The following is a 19,714-nucleotide window of genomic DNA, read 5'->3' as shown; positions in this document are numbered from 1 at the left end:
CCTAATTTTCTGGCTTTCTCCTTTTCCCCATTGTAAATCAGTCAAAACCAGTCAAAAGTTTCTGCAAAAAAACCAGTCTAAGTTGTTGTTAGACTTTGTTAAGATATGTCGTCTCTAGGGTTATGAGTCAGATTTGATTTGATTAAACCAAAAAACTATTCCTCCAATTCTGCCACTCTACAAACCTGATTCCTGGACTCCCAACCTGTTTGACTATTCTGGATACTATCTGAGAAGACTTATCTTCCCAAGGAATAACGTGAATGTCTTAGAACTCAATGCATCCCAAAGGGTCATTATACGTAAATTTATGTTAAATTTTCACAGCTTCTAACTTTGTCCCCCAAAAGATCTGAAACCATTCCCTGGATTTTCTTGTATGTGGATCTCTTCTTATATAGATCAATCAGTTATACAAAGCTATATAGGACTGATTCAAATTGGGAGAATCACATCAAGTGCTATCAAAGTTTAAAAACAACAAATCACTGATAAAATCAGAGGACTGATGCCTTGCTGCTGAAACAATCTGTTGACCAAAAGTTCTAGCTTGAAATCTGTATCATTTTTATTTTCACTTCTGAATCCTGACACATTTAACCAATAATGACTCTTGTCAGAACATGACTCAACGATCTGCGCTGGTCACTTTAGCTTTCTCACCTAATACTCGGAACGGAAGGATTTAACGTCTCCTCTGGCATGCTGCTGGCTGCTTCTGCTTCTGGAACAGCTTGTACCGGCTGCACCACGTGAATAGTCCGGAAGAGCTGGGTAGGATACGGAGTCTGTGTGGACTGTACTGTCCTCAGAGCCTCGGACGGCTGCACAGGTTCCATGGGATCTTTGGGTTTTGCAGCTTTCGAATTCCCTGGTTTCGGAACTGTAGTGGCGCCTCCTTTTATTCCTGGACTTGAAGATGCTCTCGATCGACTTGCTGGGTTCCTACTCGAAGTGGTTGTTGACGACAGTGATGGATCTGAAGACTCTATGCTGCAACCTGGATCTTCATCATCTATATAAATAAGGTCTTTTGGCATATCCTTAAACTGATACACCAAGCGCTGACCTTCTACTTTTGCCAGAATACCCCTTTGGTAATAGTACCTATTCGAAACAGACAGTTTTATCAATATTGTATTCGGTTAAACATAAACAATATTCAACACAGCAAAACTTTTGTAATCATCAACAAGAGTTTAAAGTTGGAAACAAACAAGTGAGAAAAGAATTTCTAAATGAAGGGTAGTTATTTTCTCTTCCATAGCTTACTATAACGTCCCTACCTGTTTTAAAGTCGATTCAGTAAATCTGAAACAATTTTCTATATAAAACTTGATGATGTACAAATAGATGTGATTCAGGTTTTGTCACTGATTCTAATTAGATCAAGAACCTAACAACTGTGAGCTAAAAAATAAAACGCAAACTGTAACTAAATAGTTCCGGTTTTAAAAAGCTATCAAGTTATCAGATTTGGATGTTTCCACTAAGTTTTTCCCAAACATATCCAGATCTTGAAGACTAAATGACATGATCAAAGGAAAACAAACTAAAAGTGGGTTGAAGAGGTATCTCTGTTCAACATTTTCACAGTGGTTAACATTATTCTTGAAGCATTCATTTATTCCAACATAATGTATCATACCCGAGGTTCATGCTTAAACATGCACCCTCTTATAAAGTACCTGCATTACCAACATTTGTTATTTTGTGCTGAATTTAAGTTTAATGGCTCAAAACATATGAGCCTTGTGGTCAATGTACAATGCCTGATGATAGTTTAACATTTTCTGATCTCTTCATAAATAAAATATCCATTATTTGCATGAAGATTTTGGGGGGAAGGAGAACATTTTTCCAGACTGAAATAATATTTCGATTTAAATACCCACTTCTATAAGTAGTGGGGTTTTAGCACTTCAATAGTAAAATTCACCATTTCTAAAGAAAACCCTCTGACTTTTTAGAACTTTCCTGCTTTCTAGTATTAATATTCTTCACACAATGAACTACAGAAATTTCACGTACCTGAGAGCTCTTCCCATGGTCTCATAATTCATGTCAGGTTTGTTTTTGTGCTTCCCCCACAACCTGGATACTGCTTTAGAATCTACCAATTTAAAAATGCCTTTTTCTCGCTGGGTCCATTTGATGTATTTAGGACAAGTAGCTTTGTCCTGAAGCAGTGCCAGTAAAAACTCCCAAAGATAAATTGTGTTTCCTGAAACAAAAGCAATTTCTTTTTAACTGAATCAAAACTTTATTTGAAAGGGTACAATAAAACACAACTAAAGGTCTTATTAAGTTCCATTTATAATTATATAAAACAAATTACACAGCTCAGTTAGTACTGGTGATATAATGGTCATAATTTCTAGAGTCTAATATAGATCTTTTTATTAGTCCCACATAAGTTATCTGAATAGAGCAATCCTGCCAATTAGATTTGCGATGACCTAGGGAGAAAGCATTATAAGAAATTTTCTTTCAGCCTCTTTAAGAAACATTATTACATAGAAGAAAAGGAAAAAGAAATGTAAAAAATCTTTCAATAGTTGTTCTTTTTATATCAAGAGCCAGCAGATTAGCCTTAACAATTTTCTTCAAATTTGGGAAGCAGTTATGAAAATATTAAAACTCCAAGACAATGTAATACAGTGTCTATAAACTGAAAACCTAATGTGGCTGAATTCTTCCAAGAGACTCATTATTAAATGAAAGGATGGGCAATTTTGACAGGGAAGTGAAAATCTCCTAATGGATTTCTTGTGCTACGTTATTACGAGTATTTTTACAGAAAGTGATAACTGTGTATGTGGGAGGTGGCAGCAATAAGATCCATTTCAATAAAATCTGGTGTTTTTTACTTACAGTATACAGTTATTATTAGTGGTTTCTACTTATAGTATGTAGATATTTTAGAGCAATCTGAATGTTACTTGATCTATAAATATTGTAAGGAAATTACAGTAGTAGTACTTACCCTTCCCATCTTTGTTTTTCTTCTTCACAGATATGTTTGGTGTAGTGGCTGGGGAATCTGGACGTGGCGGTTTAGTTTTTCTCCCTGAAATCACAATGGCTTTACGTAAATATTTGCCCTCAAAAGTGAGACAGAATGGATAATTTAGCTGTTTATAAAAGCTTTTTTGGTCATTTATCTTCAATTTCAAGTGCCAAGTATTTATACATGGAACACATATTGGTTTTCTAAATACTACTTATTAAAAGGAAAATAACTCCAGTAAAAATTTAACATTAACATAGGTTAGATCACAGTCACTTTTATGTAGGAAACAATACTTTGGCTCCTTTGTAAAAATGAGATTAAGTTGAAACTTTAATTTTATCTTTCAGGTGACAATTCTTAAAATTTGGATGAACAGTACTGATATTGATAAAACTTGGGCTCCAAAATCAGGCCATATAAGTCTGTCTGCCTCTTGGTTGGTTCTCAAATACTGGAAACTACCCAAAACTTCTAGATATAAAAAAATAAGGTAAAAGTGAGGTTAAATTTTCGTGAACCACATACTCAATTTTTATTTTGTGTATTTTAAAACATCTTATTCTATGTTTCTTCCAATTTACAGTAAACAAACTTTATGGTTATCCATCACCCAGCCCCAGACAAGTCAGAGTTAAAAGTGTATTCTGTTCAGTCTTAGTCTGGGTCAACTGACTATTCTAAAGCCATGTTTGTGATCTCTTCTCCCCTTACCTAGAGCCGAAACCTGGTAGCAATGCTGCCTATGACTTAGCTTGGGGCAATGATGCTATCTGAACAGGCTACCACCCTGCATGGGAGAGGCAATGGAGATTAAGCATAAATGGATGCTTCAGTTAGTACTTCTAACCACGACGTTCTTGAATTTGACTCTCTCTGATCTAGATCACAAGGGCAAACGCTGAGGTAATTTAGGGAAGTGACTTAAAAAAGAAGAACTCTTTAGGGCTAAAGTCACAAGGTTAGTAGCAACACAAGACAAGTTCAGTTGCTTTTTGCAACCCCATGGATTGCAGCATGCAAGCCCTCACTGTCCATCAGCAACTCCCACAGCTTGCTCAAACTCATGTCATTGAGTCAGTGATGCCATCCAACCATCTCATCCTCTGTCATCTCCTTCTCCTCTTGCCTTCAACCTTTCCCAGCATCAGGGTCTTTTCCAATGAGTCAGTTCTTCACACCAGGTGGCCAAAGTATTAGAGTTTCAGCTTCAGCATCAGTCCTTCCAATGAATATTCAGGACTGATTTTCTTACGGATGGACTAGTTGGGGACTCTCAAGACTCTTCTCCGACACCACAGTTCAAAAGCATCAATTCTCTGGCACTCAGCTTTCTTTATGGTCCAACTCTCACATCCATACATGACTACTGGAAAAACCATAGCTTTGAATAGACAGACCTTTGTCGGCAAAGGAGTGTCTCTGCTTTTTAGCATGCTGTCTAGGTTGGTCATAACTTTTCTTCCAAGGAGTAAGTGTCTTTTAATTTCATGGCTGCAGTCACCATCTGCAGTGATTTTGGAGCCCCAAATATAAAGTCTCTCACTGTTTCCATTGTTTCCCCATCTATTTGCTATGAAGTGATGGAACTGGATGCCATGATCTTAGTTTTTTGAATGTTGAGTTTTATGCCAGCTTTTTCACTCTCCTCTTTCACTTTCATCAAGAGGCTCCTTAGTTCCTCTCTACTTTCTGCCATAAGGGTGGTGTCATCTGTATATCTGAGGTTATTGATATTTCTCCTGGCAATCTTGTTTCCAGTTTACGCTTCATCCAGCCCAGCATTTCGCATGATGTACTCTGCATATAAGTTAAATAAGCAGGGTGACAATATACAGCCTTGATGTACTCCTTTCCCAATCTGGAATCAGTCTGTTAATAGCAATACATCCCAAGACAGACTGAATAGGAAAACACTTCTGAAGTTAAGGTGAGTAAGAGTCAAGGAAAGTGAAAAGTGAAAGTCACGCAGTCATGTCCGACTATTTGTGATCCCATGGAATTCTGCAGGCCAGAATACTGGAGTGGGTAACCTTTCCCTTCTCCAGGGGATCTTCCCAACCCAGGAATCAAACTGGGGTCTCCTGCATTGCAGGCGAATTCTGTACCAACTGAGCTATAAGGAGAAGAAAGTCAAAAGAGTCATTCTTCAGGTCTGGTCCCTCCTGAGACTACCAGATGTATACACGTGGAAAATAGGCAGCCTGGTGCCTCAAATGCCATCACTGCAGACATCTGCAGAGAACCTAGAGATTTCTAGCTAACTGTGTTCATGACTGTGAGGATTAGAAGCCAGGCTTCAGTTAGCTGCTATCCTTCTGTTTTATTTTCTCTAATGTTTTCTCTTTTAAAAATATATTTATTTATTTGGCTGCACTGGGTCAGTTGCGGCATGCGGGATCTTCGATCTTCACTGCAAATGCAGGAACTTTAGCTGCCGCATGTGGGATCTAGACTCCTGACCAGGGACAGAGTCTGGGTCCCCTGCATCGGGAGCTCAGAGTCTGAGCCACTGGGCCAGCAGAATAGTCCTGATAGTACTGTTTTCATCCCGCTGCTTTCCTCCACTAGTGTCAGTCACGGAAGATACTGTCAGCAGCCTACCCAGCATCCATCCTCTCCACTGTCTTCCTCACTGTTCATGGTGACGGTGCACACAGCATCACATGAACTATAGGTTATTTTGTATGTAAATTTTGTGAAGTTATTTCTCTTAATACTTTGAACATATCCAGCCCTTCCAGCCTTTCACGGGAGCTTGTGGCCAATTCAATAATCAACCCTCATCAGGTAATGCAGTTTCCCCCTGATTGGTCTATTTCTCTCTCTCTCTCCTTTTTCTCGTTTTGGCTGTGGGTTGCAGGGAGCCTTTGATGTTCCACACTTTTTTAGCATAATCTATTCTGGCCTGCATCTGTTTTACTTATGCTACTCAGGATTCACTATGCGGGGATTAACATCATTCTGGAAAATTTCTCAGTCATCATCTTTGAATATTGCTTCTTCCTCACTCTACACATTCTCCCTTCCTGGAGCTCTGATTAAACGTGTAGATCTTCTCAAGCAATCCTCACGTCTCTAACTCGTTTATTATCTTTTACTCTACATCAGCTCTAGACTGGAGCTGATTCTTTCTTCAGCAGTGACTAATTTGCTATTTAACCCAAATATTATGTGTTCTATTTGGTTCCTTATCATGTCAGTCTTTCACCATTAAGTAGGATATTAGTCTTTTACTTTCTAAAAACAGCTTTATTGAGGTATAACTGTCATACAATAAAACTGCTCGTTTAAAGTTTATAATCTGATAAGTTTTGACATATGTATACACCTGTGAAACCATCACTCAAGATAATGAACATATTCTTCACTCCCTAGAGTGTGTTTGTAATCCTCACTTTCCCCACCCTGCCCAATCCACAGGTAAGCAACCACTTGTTTTCTATCATTATAGATTTACACTTGGTACAATTTCATATAAACAGAACCATACTCTTCTTTTATGGCAGGGGGGTGGGAATCTGGCTCTTTTCCCCTAGTATAATTATGTTGAGGTTCATCTATTTTTGTCTTATGTATCAACAGTACATTCCACTTTATTGCTGAATGGTCTTTCACTGTACGGGTATAACCACATGTTTAATCCGATCAGCAGCTGATGAACATTCATTCATTCATTCATAAGTTTTTCTCTTAAACGTATAGTTTCATTTCTTTTGGGTAAATACCGAGCAGTAGAATGGCTGGGTCACGTGTTAAGTATACACGAAGTTTTTTAAGGAACTGCCATACTGTTTTCCAAAAACTATCTTCTCCATGCAGGAAGGTGGGGTAATCACACCTCATTGGTTTCCTATTTTCCAAGGATCGCTGGCTTTTGTTGACTGATTTCCACTTTCTTTAGAACCACTGATTCAGATACTTTGTTTGTGGTTTCAGTTGTTTCAAACAGGAGGGTAAATCTGGGTTCTGTTTTTATTTTTTCCGGTTTTATTGATATATAACTGACATATTGTATAAGTTTAAGGTATACAACACAATGTGATATATGACATACTCCACTCCACCCCTCTCCATGATGAGACCCAACAAATGATTCAGAGGTGAGATAGATTTTCCAACGTATTTCAAAATGCCAGCCTCAAAAAGCAGCTCGAGAATACACCCCAGCTCTCAGCCTCCTTAGGAAGGGGTTTAAAAGCACCAGAGAGTAGAAAAAAAGGGTGAAGAGACAGTTTCTTCACATCATTTAAAAGCAGTTCAATGTCCCAATCCCCCTTCTACCAAATAAATGACTCTTCGATTTTTTTCTAGCCATCTTATGGTGTGAAGAGATATCTTAACTGTGGTTTTGATTTATACTGCCCTGATGACTAGTGATATTTAGCATCTTTGGTTGTATATGTTGGCTGTTTGTATGTCTTCTGCAGAAAAATGTCTATTCAGGTCCTCTGCCCATTCTTTAATTAGATTTTTTTCTTTTTGCTATTGTGTTATATGAGTTGCTTATATATTTTGGATATTAATATATCATATATCCAATATATGATTTACAAATATTTTCTCCCATTCTGCAGGTTGCATTTTCATGTTGCTGATTGTTTCTTTTGTTGTGCAGAGACTCTGAGTTTATTGTAATCCCACTTGTTAATTTTAGCCTTTGTAAAGCTTGTGCTTTTGGTGTCATATCCAGAAAACAGTTATTACATCAAGAGCTGTTACTCCATCTTGACTAGAAGAGGAAGTTTCACCTGGTATTTTTTAGTAGTCTCATTCTTTGACCATATTTTCTATTCTTTTGCATTAATAATTACAATAATATTCATTGGAAGTTTCTATTTGATAATTCTATTATCTGAGGTTCATAGTGAACTAACCTTAGGATTTTTTTTTAAATTCTGGTTTATTTTTGGACAACAGTGTTTCACCAACACATCAAGCAGGCCAAATAATAATAATAATAATAAATCACAACTTCATAGTCAAGGAAAAAAAAGAAAACTTTTATCACTGGCCTTTTTAACCATCTCATAAAAACCAGCTACTTATAGTACAGCTACATACATGCACAAAAAGGGTTACTGGAATTCTCGAAATAAGACTGATTTTTTGTTGTAGCCTTTGCTTTTTTTTTTTTTTAACAACATTTTCTTTCTCCTTTGAGATTATAATGAATATGGTCACACCACAAAGAAAGTAGGAGAGAGAATGCTGGGAAGACTGGTTTGCTCATCTGAGATCATTATTAAAAATGGCTGACCCCTAACAATATGTACAAATACATAAAATGTAAATATAAAATACCAATTTTCCTTTTAAAAGTACTTTAAGAAAAAAGTACTCTTTCTTGAAGTTTTGGCTCCTTTTTCCTATCCTGTTGCAAATTCATGCTGTGTGGCTCTGGCTGGACAGTGGAGAGCCCGCGGTGGGCAGGCCAGACTCCACCTGGAAGTTTAGGGTCTGAGGCACGAAGAGGAGGGTGAATGGGCTACAGCAGCCTTTTCCGTGAGCTTCACTTCTCCGTTTTTGCTGCTGGTCATCCTCACCCATCTTCCGCTTCTTCGTGTCAGTATCCCCATCCCGGTCATCTTCAGCTGCTGCTCTGCCCACAGCTTCCTCGCCATCCCCCTCCTCCTCCTCTTCAGCCACCTCACTGTCAGCATTCCCATTAGCAGGCCCTCGCTCCCATTCTCCGGCTGCCCCGCAGCTCCTCTTTTTTAAGTCCTTGGAAGTGATCTTGGCAATGGCAACCCACTCCAGTACTCTTGCCTGGAAAATCCCATGGATGGAGGAGCCTGGTAGGTTGCAGTCCATGAGGTCACTAAGAGTCAAACACAACTGAGCGACTTCACTTTCACTTTTCACTTTCATGCGTTGGAGAAGGCAATGGCAACCCACTCCGGTGTTCTTGCCTGGAGAATCCCAGGGATGGAGGAGCCTGGTGGGCTGCCGTCTATGAGGTCGCACAGAGTCGGACACGACTGAAGTGACTTAGCAGCAGCAGTGATCTTGGAGTTGGTGTCCGTGGCTGCATTTGGCACGATGGGGCCAGTGACGTTATGCAGCAGACTGAAAAGAAAGCAGGAGGTCGAGAACCCTGGCCATGAAGCTGCCGGAGTCCGCAGTGGAGGCGGAACTGGAGGTGGTTGAGCGAGTGAGGAGCCAGGCAAGGGGACAATGCAAAGACGGCTCCTGAGAGCAGCCAGTGGGGGAACTTTAGAATTTCCTATGTCTGCTGCTTCTCATTCAGGAGGTATCTTTCTTATATGTTCTGTGATACTGAAATGTGAGTTCACCTTCAACAGGGTTTTATTTGAAGAAATACTGTGCAGCCTGGATTAAATATATGACGTGGCAAAGCAATTCTCCCGGGGCCCAAAGTTACTGCCAGTCAGGGGCCATTGTTATGTTAACTACCTGGCTGGAAATTTCTAAAGTCAGTGATAATTCAAAATCTAGTCACAAACCTAGGTGAAGGTAAACCTAGGATTATGAATTTTCAGAAGAACAATTTTTCCACCCAGCTACAAAATCCAAGTTTCCTTAACATCTGTCTGTGCCAGTGAGTGGACTTTTTCCCCTTAGGGTATAGTCTTCCAAGGACCTCATGAATTATATGTTGAGCTCTCTAACACCCCATTTCGCTTTGGACCAAGGCTTTAGCATGTGCCTCTACCTGGAATATAAAACCAGGACCCCTGGACTTCCAGACTACACATCCTCCTCAGTCCTTCAGAGCTGTTGCAGTGTCAGCTCACTCTTACTGTTGTTATTTTCCTCTTCGTCTTTGGCTCTTGAAACTTACCTTAATTTCATGTGAAATTAGGTTACACAGTGGCTGGTGATGCCATAAACCAAGATATTAAACTCAACATATTAAACAAGCTGGAGCAGAATCAAAAGGCAAAGAAAGGGAAGCGTGTCACTGTTAGGATGTTAGCATGGTTCTAATTTGTGAATACTTTAAAATTCCCTCTGGCACGTTGTATCCTCTTCTATTACTTACCTGCTGATTCACTACTTGCATTCTTCCCACCGGAATCTTTTATTAGAATCTATGCTGGTGGTTTTCAAACTATGTTCTCCAGGAGAAAACTGAACTGGTCTTATCCCTGAGCTCTTTTGGAGCTTGGATAAAAGGCTTTAGATACAAGACTGAGGCTTAAAAAGTTGGGAAAATCCCTTTTGTATAAGACCAAATATTTTAAAAGTATAATTCCTTTTTTTAAAATTTATTTGTTTGTCTGTGCCAGGCATTAGCTGTTACAAAGATGATCTTCAGTCTTTGATGCAGCATGTGGAGTCTTTAGTTGTGCCATGTGGGATCTAGTTCCCTGACCAGGACTCGAACCCAGACCCCCTGCGTTAGGAGGACAGAGTCTTAGCCACTGGACCACCAGGGAAGTCCCTAAAAGTATAATTCTTAAAAAATGGATCTAATATGAAGAAATAACTCAATTTGCTTTATACCAATTTTATCTTACAGAAGTTTTAATTGGTGTAGAAATATCCTTGACTAAAAGTTACCTTGAGATTCCACATCAAGAGTGGACTGTTTTCCCTAAACAGATTAACCACCTACCTTTCTTTCTCTTAGGCTGTTCTGGTGATGAGGGTCCTGGTGAGTGTGCATAAGTCTCTTGAACGTGCTGAGTTTCCATCACTTCAGGAATCCCATCTAATGTGACGGACACATGGGTGACTGGGGCAACAACAATGTCATCTTCAGAGGAACTAAATATATTATTATCTAATGGGAATAAAATCAACTTTGTATTATAAATCAAAATAATTTCATAACATATTTCCTATTTCTTTGAAGATTAAAGGAGAAATGAAATCTTGAATCTAGCCCCTGGTTTTTACTTCCTCTGCCCTAAGTCAAGTTCCCTGGATCAGTACAGGTTTGACTGGACCATTCAATGTCTTCCTGACTTGACTTCCTATCCCCAGTCCATCCCGGTGCTCTTCTGCGTTTTTAGCATTGCCGCTAAGGTTTTTCTCCACAACCTAGGTCTGACCTGACCATATCATTCCTCTCTATAAAAACTTTACAGAGTGAAAATTGGAAAGAAAAATAAAACTGACCTATCTTCTCATTGTTTACAGGTGGGAAAAAGAACAGCCAAATTCCACAGCATACCATTTTGAACATCCACAATATATAACCCATTACGAAATATCACTTCAGTCATACCAAAGCATTTTGAATCTTAAACATTTCATTCTTTCACAGATCTATGTCTTTGGTTCCGTCGACTCCCTCTACCTTGAATGCCCTTTCCTGTCTTCTTCTACACATGAAAAGCTTATTTGTCACTAACAGCCCAGGTCAAAACATTCCTTCCAAAAAGTCAGTCACCAGTATTTTCAGCTAGATAAATCTCTCCTTCCAGAACACTCTGCTATCCCTCTTTTGGCCTTTATTTTTGGCTTTTACAGTTATTTACATAAATAACTATCTTCAAAAGAAAACTGTAAGCGTGAGGAAAGAAAAAAAAATCTATTCTGTATCATGTTATTGCCTAATTTATTGCTGTGCATACAGAAAATCCTCAATAAACATCTTAAATTGATTTAATCATAATTCATTTTCTCAGTCTGACTACTTTTTTGTCAGAAAAGTCCAAAGGAGAACATGGATTTGAAAGCAAATCAATAAATGTGGTAGGAAATTTTATGCCATGAAGTCGTAGAAAACATTTCAATGGATTTTTGCCTATTCACTGATGAATACTGACAGAAGTCACTAAATTTTAATTGTTTGGACCCTAAATACACTAATACTTCACCAATGAGGTTAAGAAGATACTCTGCATAACCTCTCTGACACCTAAATCACCTTTTATTCTCAAAGTCTTCATTCCTCAAATCGAAAAAAAAAAAGTCCTGTTTGACTGAACACTTTAGTAAAGGTACCTTAACCGGTACTATACCTTACAATGCACTTAGGATGCTAAAAAAATAAAACATCACTCTGGTCTCTTTCTGTTTATCATCTAAAACAGAGAGATGACAGGAAAAGATTCTCAAGTATATAACCATAGTTCTACTGTAGAACATAGGAAACGACATTCAACATCCTGTGATAAACCATAACAGAAAAGCATATGAAAAAGAATGTATGTATATGCATATATGTTACTGAATCACTTTGCTATACAGCAGAAATAAACACCACATTGTAAATCAACTACACTTCCGAAAAAAAAAGCATGAGAACGTGAACAGCCATAACACTCACTCATGCGCTTTTCATCCAGCATAGGGCCAGGAGAATCCATGTTGAGCAGTGCCTCAGCAGCCTCGATGGTTTCAATTGTTTCATCCCCATTATGACAGGAAGCTTCGACTATAATACATTTAAACAGAAAACAGAATTAGCATTAGACATCTGTTGTTCTAAAAAACACAGGTTTGGGGATTTCCTGGTGGTCCAGGGATGAGGACTCTGCTCTTTCACTGTGGGGGCCCAGGTTCGATCCCCGATTGGGGAACTAAGATCCAGTTCCTCCATAACAGTTAAAACCAGAAAAGATAAATACTTCAAAAAGCCTAGTAAAGTTATTAAAACAGGGCACTGTAACACTTCCTATTAAAAACTGAAGCCTTCTATTTAAAATCTTGTAGATTTAAGGCATAGTAGAAAAGGAGATTACTCTTCTGTCAAGGCTCTGGAATTCCATGAATTGAAGGAAATATCCCACTAAAACTAATTTTTTCCTAAAAACTCAGGCAAGTAAGGCACAGATAAGTCAATAATCAATTACCATCTTCTAAACATTTATATAACTCTAGCTATTCATTTACATAAGCTTTATAAATATTTTAAAGTTCTGCTAGGTAGATGAAAATGATGAAATCAGTTTATATAACTATTTAATTACATAGCAATTAAGAAAATATTACAAGAAGAATTTCAAATTACCTCTTTGTTAAGCTTTTATAATGAGAAAGAACAAACATACACAAAAGTAGAGGAAATCATACAATGAAACTGAATGTATCAAGGACCCAGTTCAATATTTAACAATCAATTTTTCTTGATCTATACTCCCCAGCTCAGTAAAGACACAAGATTATTTCAAAGTGAACCTCAGACAGCCTGTCATTCGTTGTAAATATTAGCATATACAGGCAATACCATGGTCACATCTTTTACAAATCAATTATTCTTTAAATCAGATATCCAGTTAATACTGAAATTTCTCTGTCTCAGATTTTTTAAGAAGTTGGTTTGTTCACAACAGATTTCAAACAAAATTCATGCATTACACTTGGCGGCATGCACCTTCCTTCCTATTTTTGTTGTTGTTGTTGTTGTTTTGCTGTTTAACTTAACAGAAACAGGGTCAATCTGTTTGCAGTTCCCCACATTTTAGATTTTGCTGATTATATCTCTGTGGTGTCACTTACCACAGCCTTCCCACATGTATTTCCTGTAAACTGGTAGATATAAGAATGACTTGATTCACATTCAATTTTTCGCCAAGAATACTTGAAGGTAATGCTGTGTGATTCTATGTGCTTTTTTTGAAAGTAGGTAGTCTTTCCTCAGTACTGCTAGACTGAGAATCAGTTTCAAGTGTTGCCAGCCTGATCCAGTCATCATTAAATTTTCCAACAGCCTTTCATCTAAAGGCTTTAGCAGTTACTGATGACAGTTTGCCTAGATCCAGGAGTTCATTAGGGATTCCAAAATGGTGATAATCATAATCTTATCATTCCTCTTGCATTTATTAGCTAGAATTTCTACAAAGAAGAACTTGCTGTCATCAACTATCTGGCTACCCTGAGCCACGGTTTATACCATAAAGGCAACTTAAATGCTTGGATCTTTTCCTGTTATTCACTAATTTTCAGAGTGAAAAACAGGATCTTTCAAAAGTGACCACTGAGTTTAAAAGATTTTTATTAGTTTCTAGTTTATGTTTCTATGTTTAAATATAAGCAAATACATACATATCATTTTTGTTCTCTCCCTTATCTTAAATAATAAATAACTATTCTTGCTGTACTGACCCTTGCTTTTTAAACTTCATATACACTAGAAATCATTCCACAGCTACATACAGAAATCAAACTACCTTTTGAATTTCAAAAAACATAAAGCAAATTTAGTATCAGTGATCTAATTTGTAAAAGTCTGTTTATTACACTCAGCCTCAGTGCTCAGGGCAGGAAATGCAAAATAAATTGGTGAGTCCTACATAAAACAGGAATGAAAACCAAAAAAAAAAAATAGTACAACTAAGCTTTTAAAAACACAGAGAAAATGTTCTCCCACCATTAAATGGATTACAAAAATTTCTTGCAGGCAACACTCAAACCCATGAGCTTTTTTATTTCTTCCAGTTTTACTGAGATATAATTGACATGCAGCATTCTGTGAGTTTAAGGTGTACAGCATAATGATTTGATCATTTCAGTCACGAAATGATTATCACAATAAGTTTAGTGAATATCCATCATTTCATATCAATATAAAATTAAGGATACAGAAGAACTTGGGATGAGAACTGAAGAATTACTCTTCATTTTTATATATAACATGCCTCAGTGTTACTTATATTTATCATATTGGACGTTATATTCCTAGTACTTAATCTTCTAAATGAACATTTGTACCTTTTGACTTTGTCCAATTCTCATTCCCCTCTCCCCCACCTCTGGTAACCACAAAGTTGATCTCATTTTCTGTGAGTCTGTTTGCTTGTTTTTGAAGTACACCTGCCCTACAAACTCTGGTACTTCCTCAACATAGTGACTGGGTACTTCTGTACATTTTGAAATGATCACTACGATGCCCAGTTATGAAATGTTACCATACTAAGATACTACACAGGTATTTACTATACTCCCCACACTGTACATAGTAATACATATGTATATATACATAAAGCTATTCATCACTTAAGTTCAAATGCATTTTAACAACTCTGTATTTTTAAAAATTAATTTATTTAAATTGGAGGTCAATTACAATATTGTAGTGGTTTTTGCCATACACTGACATGAATCAGCCATGGACAACCTTGCATTTTTAGTCCCCAACTACATGTTCACTGTTCTTTGATATCCTGCTTTACATATTTTTGTTCTGTGTATCTCAACTACAATTATTGTGGATATAGATAATTTCACTATGCTTGTCTTTTAACCTTTGTACACGCCTAATTTACTATCTTTGCCTTCCTTTCATGATTTCCATGTTTCTAGTTGTGGCCTTTTCTTTTTCAGTTAGAAAAGTAACATTTCTTATAAAGTTGGTTTGTGGGTGCAGAACCCTTTTAGCTTTTGCTTGCCTGTAAACCTTGGTCTCACCACCGAATGTGAATGAAAGCCTTGCTGGGTAGAGTGTTCTTGGCTGTAGATGTTTCCCTTTCACCACTTTAAATATAAGGAACCATTCCCTTCTGTTCTGCATGGTTTCTGCTGAAAAGTCACCTTGTGACCTTATGCAAGTCCTCTCGTTTGTAACTTGTTGCTTTGCCCATGCTGCTTTTAAAATCCTTGCTTTATCTTTAATTTTTGCCACTTTAATTACAGTGTGTCTTGGTGTGGTCCTTCTTGGGCTGATCTTGTTTGGGACTCTCTTTGCTTCCTGGATCTGGATGTCTGTGTCCTTTCCCAGATTAGGAAAGTTTTCAGTTATTATGTCTTCAAATATGTTCTCTGCCCCTTTCTCTCTCTTCTCCTCTGGGACCCATATAATACAGATATTAGTACACATGATGTTTTCTGAGAGGTCTCTTTAACTGTCTTCATTCCTTTTCACCATTTTTCCTTTTTCCATTCAGCTTCAGTGATTTCCAACACTGTTTTCCAGCTTGCTAATCCAATCCTCTGTATCATTTAATCTACTACTGATTCCTTCTAGCACATTTTCATTTCAGTTATTGTACTCTTGCTCTCTGTTTGGTTGGTCTTGTACATTTTCTAACTCTGGCAAAAACTTCTAACTTCTTGCTCTATGCATCCATTCTTCACCAGAGTTCCTTGAACAAGTCTACAATCATTACCTTGAGTTCTCTATATGGTAGATCACCGATCTCCACGTGACTTAGTTGTTCTTCTGGGGTTTCGTCTTCATTTAGAAGATTACTTCTCTGTCACCTCATTCCGCCTAACTTGCTCTTTTTATTTCTGTGTATCTGGTAGGTTGGTTACATTTCCCAGTCTCAGAGAAGTGCATCCCTCCTGTGCATCCCAGCAGCACGCTCCCCTCTGGTCACCAGAGCTATGAGCTCTGGGGCGCCCCCTAGAGGACCTGTGGCTCCTCCTCTTGTGACAGGCGGCCTACTGTGAGTGAACTGGTAGTCCTGGCTGGTGCTGGGCGGGCTGCCAGGACGAGCCTTGCACAGAAGCTGCCAGAGACCCCAGGTGGTCCCAGGGCTAGTGCTGGCTCACAAATGGTCAGAGTCAGGTTCTAGAGTGGGGGAGTTGAGTGCTGGCTCACAAATGGTCAGAGTCAGGTTCTAGAGTGGGGGAGTTGTGGGGCCTGGGGCCCCAGATCTAGGGTTAACCTGCTAGAGGCAGGGCCAGTTCCTGGCACAGCTGCTTGTGGGTCCAGGGTTGTGTGTCCCCTAACTGGTGTTGACCCACTGGTGAATGGGGCTGGATCCCAGAGCAGCTGGGCTGATGGGTCTAAAGGGGCCCATCTCCTTTAACAATTTCACTTTCAGATCCTCAAGACTGGTAAAGAAGAAGAATCTCTACATACGAGTTCTTAGTCAAATGCTTTTCAAAAAATTTTAACCACACAACCTTGTTTCAAAGGAAATTTTATATAAAACCCCAACATATAAACATATTAAAGTGGTATTTTCACACTGCACATTTCATAGATTAAAACAGTGTTTATGAACAGGAAAATTTAAAATCATGGATTATAGATGACAGCAGCCACCTAAGGTAAGTCTCACATCCATAAAAACAGTTCGATCTTTTTATTATTAAAAATTTCAAACGGAATCAAAATTCTGGGACACAGTAAAATGAATTCTCACATATCCATTCTCAGCATCACTTGTTATCGATACATAGTTAATGTTCTTTCATCCTCCACTTACTGCCCAAGGACCCCCCCTCCCCACACACTCTGACCTTCAGGATTTTTCTGAAGGAATCTCTGACAGCATATTTTATCTCTAAGTATCTGAGCATATGTACCTGAAAGATAGAGTCCAACACAATGCTATTATCATACCTAAAAATGTTAACAACATTCTTTATTATCTGAAGTGCTACCTAGGTCTCATAATTACAGCTTATAAACTGCTCTATCCCCTCACCAGCAGCCCTGCAGCCTCTCAAAACCGTGGTACTCTCCCCTCCCCCATTCTGGAATAAGGGAAGCTATAACATCCCTTCATTTCTCATGACCTGACTCAGACAGGTATGGAAGAGTTAAACAGAGGCTTGGGTTGGAAGATAAGAAAGGTAAGAGAGAAGAAACATGAAAACAGCAAATCTGTCAAAATATGGGTTATTTTCTGGATCTAGGCGCTTGTCTGCATCTCATCGATCAGCTGCCTTCAAGTCCAAGCCCAGGAGTGAAGCACTGAAAGGAAGAAATGATTCCTTCTCCTAAAGACACAGGATCTGCTTTCCTAGTCTCTGTTTCTCCTCTGAGGACCAGTATCTTCCTTGGCTGCTAAAACCAGGAATAAACACTCCTTCAGGGAAGACTCTGGTTCCCAAATCACAGAGAGTGTGGCCTCACCCTAATGCAGCAAGAAAGTAGATCAGAACACACTGCAAAAACCCTGTTAGCTAAACAACACACCTATATATGCACAGGGGTGGTCACTCTGTTATACAAAACACAAAGATCACAGTTGGCGATGAGTGGAAACCTCTAATTGAAGTAATCTAATTCCCTTATTGATAAGGGAAAGACAAGTCTAGATTCATTAAAAACCTTCACTGAGCTGCTCTGAACAAAGATGTGAATATATGAGAACATGCTTTGCAAAATATAAGAGGACAATACAAAAATTAAGTGTCGCTGGTCAATGTTATCAGTGAGGGTGCAGTCACTTGATGTGTGACATTAGGCAAGTCACTGAACTTCTTTAATTTCAATTTCTTTTTCTGCTGAAAATTAAGTGAGACAACGTACTTTTACAAAGATCTACTATGTTAATATGATACAATAAGAAGTAGACAATGCCAGTTTGGCAGTACTGTTGCCCCCAAATGCATTATCACATTCCATCATGAGAAAACATCACAGAAATAGAACTGAGGGACATTCTACATGTCTGACCAGTACTCCTCAAAGCTGTCAGGGTTATAAGAGACAAGGAAAGACAAAGGAACCATCACCGATTGGGAGTGCCTAGGAAAAAATGACTACCAACTAATCGCAGTGTGAGATTCTAGATAGGCTCCTGGAACAGAAAAAGGACATTAGTGTGAAATGCGTGGAATACAAATAAAGGCCAGGTTTAGTTGATAATACTGTGAAAAATGTTAATTTCTGGTTTTTAAATTAATAATAAATATTCAAATAATTTTTACTTCCAAATAGTTTATTTTCTCAAACACCTCCAACATCTCTGGCCAAGATAAAGGAAAGTTTAAGTGTATAAAAATAAAAATGCATGCATCAGTTTCCAAAACTGATGAAAAAAAGTACCACCTCAACACTTACACAGTGAACTCTTTGGTTTGAAATATCCTGCTAGTTCTGACTGAAGAAACCTTCCTGAAACCCCAGCACCCTGTCCTACACTTGGGTCATGGCCCCCTATTCTGCCTTCTGCGGCAGCAGTAACAAAAGAGCTTTCCTATCTTTGGCCCCACAGGCAACCTCTCGCTGTTACCAGGAGAGCAGAGCTAGGCACACACACAGTGCTCAGTGAAGACCTGATGAACTGAGCTGGTTTGGTTCCTCTCACACACCTCTTCTCTTGTCGAGTTCATCTCCGTCTATTTAGGAAAGAAGAAGGGGGAGGTGAGCAGGTGCTATGAACCACAGGCAGACCAGAAGGGAAACGGCACTTCTTTCTCCCTGCAGGGCTCTAACTTCTGCCACTAATGACGCTACTCAAAACCGAGTCGGGAACGTTCTTCCAGCCCCAAGTCACAGAGAGAAGCCAAGGCCTACGACGACACTGCTCAGGATGCACAGACCTGTGACGGTGATGTCGTCCTCATCCTCGTCAATGATCTCCTCCTCAGCGACATCCAGGGAGCTCTCAGTGATCATGTCATTGGGCTCCTCCACACAGGCCAGACCTGCATAGCTGTTAAGAATATCAGCACCAGGAACATGCTCCACAATGACGGCAGGGAAAATAGCTGGATCGCCAAGCTGGGAAGGCAAGAGGAAAAAAAGATTAACCAAGTTTTGCTTTTACAACCCAAACTGTTTTATACTGGACATCAATTTAGTTTTCACATCATCAGCTACTTGTACATTGACAATCCTAGGCTACAGAAAATATACATCTACTATGACCAAATAAAACTTTCATTACTCAATTTTGGGCCTTGTTTTTTTTTAACTTTTTACTTTGGGTTGGGGTACAGTCAATTAACAATGTTGTGACAGCCTCAGGTTAACAGTGAAGGGCCTCAGCCATACATACACATGCATCCGTCCTCCCCCAAAACCCCCTCCCGTCCAGGATGCCACATGACACGGAGCAGTTCCCGTGCTTCACAGCAGGTCCTTGCTGGCTATCCATTTTAAAC

General features: G+C 38.8%; 1 protein-coding gene across 4 annotated transcripts in view; it reads right to left on the bottom strand.

The window, feature by feature from the left end:
• Positions 1-19,714, bottom strand: part of ELF1 (E74 like ETS transcription factor 1) — a 115,862-nt gene that overhangs the window by 9,153 nt on the left and 86,995 nt on the right. For all 4 annotated transcript variants that reach the window (XM_018056807.1, XM_005687403.3, XM_018056808.1 and 1 more), the window contains 6 exons: positions 19,151-19,331; positions 12,255-12,362; positions 10,593-10,760; positions 2,987-3,070; positions 2,032-2,224; positions 664-1,107 (listed from right to left, as the gene is read on the bottom strand). In XM_018056807.1, coding sequence (XP_017912296.1) covers positions 664-1,107; positions 2,032-2,224; positions 2,987-3,070; positions 10,593-10,760; positions 12,255-12,362; positions 19,151-19,331 — 1,178 coding nt within the window. The remainder of the gene's footprint in view (positions 1-663; positions 1,108-2,031; positions 2,225-2,986; positions 3,071-10,592; positions 10,761-12,254; positions 12,363-19,150; positions 19,332-19,714) is intronic.

The sequence above is a fragment of the Capra hircus genome, chromosome 12 (genome assembly GCF_001704415.2).
Source record: "Capra hircus breed San Clemente chromosome 12, ASM170441v1, whole genome shotgun sequence".
In the NCBI taxonomy this organism is placed as follows: domain Eukaryota; kingdom Metazoa; phylum Chordata; class Mammalia; order Artiodactyla; family Bovidae; genus Capra; species Capra hircus.
The sequence above is the reverse complement of the archived record's forward strand: the minus strand, read 5'-3'. Positions and strand labels throughout refer to the sequence as shown.